This window comes from Hydra vulgaris, chromosome 07, assembly GCF_038396675.1.
Source record: "Hydra vulgaris chromosome 07, alternate assembly HydraT2T_AEP".
Classification (NCBI taxonomy): domain Eukaryota; kingdom Metazoa; phylum Cnidaria; class Hydrozoa; order Anthoathecata; family Hydridae; genus Hydra; species Hydra vulgaris.
In genome coordinates, this window is record NC_088926.1 from 33792650 (window position 1) to 33798016 (window position 5367).

At 27.0% G+C, this 5367-nt stretch overlaps 2 protein-coding genes and 1 long non-coding RNA gene across 5 annotated transcripts; 1 reads left to right on the forward strand and 2 right to left on the reverse strand.

Annotated features, from left to right (window-relative positions):
- Positions 1 to 411: 411 nt before the first annotated feature.
- Positions 412 to 2327, forward strand: LOC136082425 (putative nuclease HARBI1). 2 transcript variants are annotated; one of them, XM_065801669.1, is made up of 4 exons: positions 412 to 517; positions 653 to 931; positions 1059 to 1321; positions 1532 to 2327. In XM_065801669.1, exons 3-4 carry the CDS (start codon positions 1121 to 1123, stop codon positions 1964 to 1966), a joined length of 636 nt encoding a protein of 211 aa, XP_065657741.1. In that variant the 5' UTR covers positions 412 to 517; positions 653 to 931; positions 1059 to 1120; the 3' UTR covers positions 1967 to 2327. The 2 variants fall into 2 exon arrangements, with proteins under 2 accessions (XP_065657741.1, XP_065657740.1); XM_065801668.1 differs by having other exon boundaries at positions 413 to 517; positions 1064 to 1321.
- Positions 2328 to 2349: 22 nt separating this feature from the next.
- LOC136082426 (uncharacterized) lies at positions 2350 to 3785 on the reverse strand. 2 transcript variants are annotated; one of them, XM_065801671.1, is made up of 4 exons: positions 3577 to 3785; positions 3124 to 3165; positions 2593 to 2894; positions 2350 to 2511 (listed from the first exon to the last, which is right to left on the reverse strand). In XM_065801671.1, the coding sequence occupies exons 1-4, from the start codon at positions 3710 to 3712 to the stop codon at positions 2491 to 2493; spliced, it is 501 nt and encodes a 166-aa protein (XP_065657743.1). In that variant the 5' UTR covers positions 3713 to 3785; the 3' UTR covers positions 2350 to 2490. The 2 variants fall into 2 exon arrangements, with proteins under 2 accessions (XP_065657743.1, XP_065657742.1); XM_065801670.1 differs by having other exon boundaries at positions 3124 to 3201.
- A 7-nt stretch (positions 3786 to 3792) lies between these two features.
- LOC136082427 (uncharacterized) lies at positions 3793 to 4905 on the reverse strand. The gene is made up of 3 exons (XR_010639684.1): positions 4804 to 4905; positions 4030 to 4194; positions 3793 to 3824 (listed from the first exon to the last, which is right to left on the reverse strand). It is a non-coding gene; the product is annotated as an uncharacterized LOC136082427 (long non-coding RNA).
- Between the last annotated feature and the right edge of the window lie 462 nt (positions 4906 to 5367).

A 5367-nucleotide genomic window follows, 5' to 3' on the forward strand; every position in this document is an offset into this window, starting at 1 on the left:
ATTAGAAAAAATTTCTTGCATTGATATGTTACGCGGATTTTTTTCACAGACTAGTATTCTGTTTCGCTGCAGGGGCCAATGCTATAAACAATTCGAAGTTTTTTTCGAGAAAAAAAATCTTTCGTAAAAACGCAATTTTTAAAGTAAATTATTTACACGTAAAAAAAATGCGTAAACTCGAAGAATTTATCGCTATTTGTATTTTTTTCGGCCATTGCTATAAAGCATAAAACGTATACGTCACTTAAATTCACGCACTTTTTATATCCGTAATACGTCATTGATAACAACAATTTTTTTAAAAAATTTTATTAAGTAGGCCTACTAAATAAATTTTATTAGTTATTAAGTAGGCTGTGCAGTCTATTCTATTTTTATAAATATTTTTACATTCTAGTATTTGGTGTTTAAAAAAACTGTGTAAAATTAAAATAGGAACATGGATTTAATTTTTTCGGATGAAGATTTAGATTTCGAAGTTGCAGAAAATGAGCTTCGCCACCGATTGCCTCGAGAGGTTGGAATTTAAAGCATTACTTAAAATTACTAAATTTTGATGTTTTTTTAATGATTTGTTATCGAACAAAATCAGAAATCATACTAAATATGCACAGAAATTATATTTTTGTTTTGTTTTTCAATTTCATTTTAGTTTAATGGTCGCTCTTTTAACGAAGATGTTTCTGACAACGTTTTTTGAGAGCAGTATCGAGTCCCAAGAGCTGTATTAGATTTTTTAGAAACTAGGCTTAAAGATGATTTGCAACATTATACTAAGCGAAATAAAAGTATTTCAGTACGTTTCCAGATAATGGTATTTCTTCATTTTATTGGCACAAATGTTTTTTTTCATGTTCTCAGAGACTGTCATGGAATCTCTACCAACACAATTTATCGTATTATACACAGTGTAGGAGAAGCTATTTTCAATGTTAGTGTATTAAGTTAATAAAACTATTGATAGTTTTACGTTGTCATATAAAGTTGCTTATTATTTTTATTTCAGTAAGTAAATTAAAAACTAAGTTTAGTAAAGATAAAAATTGTTATCCTATAAGATTAGATTCGACAAGAGATCATAAAGTGGCCCAATGATTGCTCCACTCTTCCACAGAAGTTCATGGAAATCGGAGGTTTTCCGTGCGTATGTGGTGTCCTGGATGGATCTCGTATACTCCTTTCTAACCCTCCTCAAGCAGATGAAGATTCTCTAATCAATCGCCATCATGTCCATAGCATAAATGCAATGGCAGTATGTGGACCCGACACATCCATATTTTATGCATCGACCAACAGTCCAGGAAGGTGGCATGATGCACATGTAAGTCTGTCACTAAGTTATATTTTACAACTGTTAGTGCACTAATGCCGGCTATTCAACTAGTACGTGACACTCTTCGGAATGTTCATATTTGAACATACTATTTGAACTATTATGATTGCTAATTTTAATGTAGCTTAGACTAACTAATATAATGTATTATAATGTAACTTACAGTAAATTTAAATATTGTGACTTTACTGCTATTAGGTTCTAAGAAATTGCAACCTATGGAACAAGTTTGAAATTGGAGAGCTTCCATTTAATGGAGCTGTAATTTTGGCTGACTCTGCGTACCCATGTCGAGAATGGTTAATTCCACCTTTTCCCGGTGATCCAGACGGAGCTCAAAAACGTTTCAACATAGCACAGAGAAAAACTAGAAACATAATTGAGCGATGTTTTGGAATTGTCAAAAACAGGTTTTATGCTTTGAAAACTGGAATTCGTTTGCATAAGGTCGAAGATGCCTCTAAGCTTATCATGTGTGGATTTGTTATCCATAACTTGTGTATTCGACATGGAGACAACGGTAATGACTTTGAAGAACGCGAAGAAGAACAAGCTGATGAAAATCTAGCTCAAGAAAATCAGAATGATAGAGCTTTGAATAGACGATTACAGCTACTTAACTACTTTACTTAAAAATATTGTTTAAAAATTCATAAACAATTTGTTCTAGAGCATAGGATCTATCAAAATTGTTTAGACATGGATCATAGATTTGTGTCTAAATTAGTTGAATTAAAATTGGAAAAAAATTTACACAATGATTTTTTAATAAATGCAAGAAATTTTTATAAAAAATTAGACCATAAAAATATATGTTTATATTTGTTTTTAAGTATGTATATTTTGTTTTTTTATAGAGCACGCTTAAAAAATAATAGGAGATTTGTTAACTTTATAGTTGTAATGCTTGTATCTATTTCACATCGCAACAGCATTGGTCTTAATGTTTGTGTGAAGTTTTACAGAATTTATTACTGTAAGGCAATGGTGATAAAAAAATGAAATAACAATAACAGTTTCAGATTGGAGTTATTTTTTTATTGTTACTAAAAAAATGTAATTGGTCATGGTTATACAAGACGAATGTTTAAATATAGTATATATTTTTATACAATAATTTTCAAAATTTAACATAAAATTATGATGTAGCTTTTCTCTTAATGCAAGAGAATTTCCTCCTAAAACAAAAAATAATTTTTAATGATAAAGTTATACTAAATATTACTACAAATTAATTTAAAAAATAAAAAATAAAATACCGTGTCTGTATTTACAAAATGTTGCTGGTTTGAAGGTTGCATTTTCTCATGCATTAGCTTTGTTGCTGTTGTGTAATATATTGTTAAAGCCTTTTCTTTTCGAATTTGCTGTTGCCTGAGGGCAACGTCCAATTTCAAAAGTTTAACTCTTAACTCTTGTTCTTTTTCTAATCTTTCTTTTTCTAACCCTAAAACACTTACTTTCAATTTTTTAAAACTTCCATCTACGAAGAGACTTTTTCTAGCTTGTTTTCTTTTTAAATTTTTTAATCCCCCCATTGATGGTTTATTTTGAATTGAATCTAAAATTTAATTCTAGGTGTCAAAACAAGATCAGTTAACTAAAATAATAAGAAAGGTGGTTTAGATTCCTTTAAAAATAAGAAGTTTTTGATGGTTTTGGAAATACTAGTTTTAAAAAATTAAGCACAAATTGATGTTGTCTGTTATATAATTATAAGTCTAAAACCTACAATTAACTAAATTAAACAACTGAGATTTAAAAAAAAAACAATTTATAAATTGCATTACCTTGAAGTATCTGACGACTATCACCAACAAGAGTGGTATTGTCTAAATTAGGGGAGAACATACAATCAATTCTTGCATCTAATATAAACAATTAATTTGTATAGAATTTATATAAGAATAAAATAGAACTCTATAAACTATACAATATATGTATATATATATATATCTCTATATATATGCATATCTCTCTCTCTCTCTCTCTCTCTCTCTCTCTCTCTCTCTATATATATATATATATATATATATATATATATATATATATATATATATATATATATATATATATATATATATATATATATATATATATCTATATATATATATATATATATATATATATATATATATATATATATATATATATATATATATATATATATATATATATATATATATATATATATATATATATCTTATAATACAACTAGTCTTAACCAATAAAGAAAAATATACCAGACATAGATGAAATAAAAGAAGCTGTATCAGAAGATTGTTTCAAAGTAAAGTTTACTTCTTTACTTGATGAAGAAAGGGTGGCAGTGGGAGTAGAAAGTTGGTTGGGAGTGGATGACAATGCATCATCTGTCATACAAAAAGAGATATTAAAATCAGGAACATTGATTCCAGATACATTTATTGACTTCCTGTCAAGAATGTCTAAGACAACTTATCTAATTCTGTTAGTTGTCTCCCTGCAGCACCTTTAAAAAATGTATATATATATTTGTATATATTATATATATACAAAAATATTTAATTATATATGTGTGTGTATACACACACACACACACACACACACACACACACACACACACACACACACACACACACACACACACACACACACACACACACACACACACATACACACACACACATATAAATATATATATAACAAAACTATACCTGTTTTTAGACTTTTAGCAAATTTTTGCATTGTAGCTCTTCGCAAATAATCCCACTCTCTATTACGCAGCTGGTTGATATCTTCAATTTTTGCCCCTAAACTATTTAAATGTGACATTATGTCTTCCCAAATTCTATTTCTATGCCTCATAGTAATAGATGGACCTAAAAGTAGAGTAAATAAATAATCAATATATAGTATAATTTAGTTTTATATAGTAAAATACTAAATATTCTATAATAATATATTATTTTATAATTAGAATCATACCTAAAAAAGCTTACCTATATTATATATATATATATATATATATATATATATATATATATATATATATATATATATATATATATATATATATATATATATATAATGTAATTATACATATTTTTATTTAAATAGTTTGCTAATTAAAACATACTAAGCTTCCGAAGAAGAACCTCTTTGTTTTCTCTGATCTTTATTGCTAGTAACATTTTAAGTTCTTTAGACAGCATTTTATTTTGTTGTGTATTTGTGTATTATATGGCATAATTGTCGACTATATATACTTTTCTTTAGTCAAACATGAAAAATTTGTTTAACCAAAATTACTATCAAAAACCTAACAAGGAAAAACAACAAGGAACTGAATAATCGATTAAATGCAGATTTTAAGTAATTAGTTTAATTACTTAAATTAAATTAGTTTAATTAAATTAAATTAGTTTAATTAAATTAAATTAGTTTAATTAAATTAAATTAGTTTAATTAAATTAAATTAGTTTAATTACCAAAATCCTTTTCAGTTTTATCTGTAAAATATCTACATAAAAACACAAACAGAGAATGTTCAATGATTTTGAAGTGCTAACGTTGTTCCAAGAATGGCCGCTAAAAATCACAAAGAAAATATCTAAAATAGAGATAAAAAATCTATCTGAAATTTTTTTTCGAAAAAACGAATTTTTTATCTGAAAAAGGGATTCCATTGTTCGTTTATAGCATTGGATTTAATAGCGAAGTTTTTATCTCAAAACGGTATTTCTTGAATGTTTATAGCAATGGACTTTTTTTTTCTTCGCTTTTTACGGTAAAAACTTCGTGTTTTACGGAAAAAACTTCGTTTTTTATGTTTATAGCATTGGCCCCTGATCTAGACATCGCTGCAAACAATCACATAATGTTGGAAATTCAGTTTGGAGAAACTTTTTAGGACCTCCAAGATACTCACTTAGTTTGGTGTTAATGGATTTTCTGGTTTTCTTGCTAACTGATAATGCCATTTTTCTTTTTTTAATATATTATGAATCCGGAAGATATAAATACAGCAAGTATAGCAATTAATTTGAAATGAA

What these genes read in the sequence shown, in the direction of transcription:
- LOC136082425 (XM_065801668.1), top strand. Translation starts at nt 812, where the DNA reads ATGGTATTTCTTCATTTTATTGGCACAAATGTTTTTTTTCATGTTCTC. An exon ending in TAGGAGAAGCTATTTTCAAT is followed by an intron (nt 932 to 1,063) that starts GTTAGTGTATTA and finishes CTATAAGATTAG; the next exon opens with ATTCGACAAGAGATCATAAA. An exon ending in GAAGGTGGCATGATGCACAT is followed by an intron (nt 1,322 to 1,531) that starts GTAAGTCTGTCA and finishes TACTGCTATTAG; the next exon opens with GTTCTAAGAAATTGCAACCT.
- LOC136082426 (XM_065801670.1), bottom strand. Translation starts at nt 3,712, where the DNA reads ATGACAGATGATGCATTGTCATCCACTCCCAACCAACTTTCTACTCCC. An exon ending in TAGTCGTCAGATACTTCAAG is followed by an intron (nt 2,895 to 3,123) that starts GTAATGCAATTT and finishes ATTAAATTTTAG; the next exon opens with ATTCAATTCAAAATAAACCA. An exon ending in ATTTTGTAAATACAGACACG is followed by an intron (nt 2,512 to 2,592) that starts GTATTTTATTTT and finishes TTTTTGTTTTAG; the next exon opens with GAGGAAATTCTCTTGCATTA.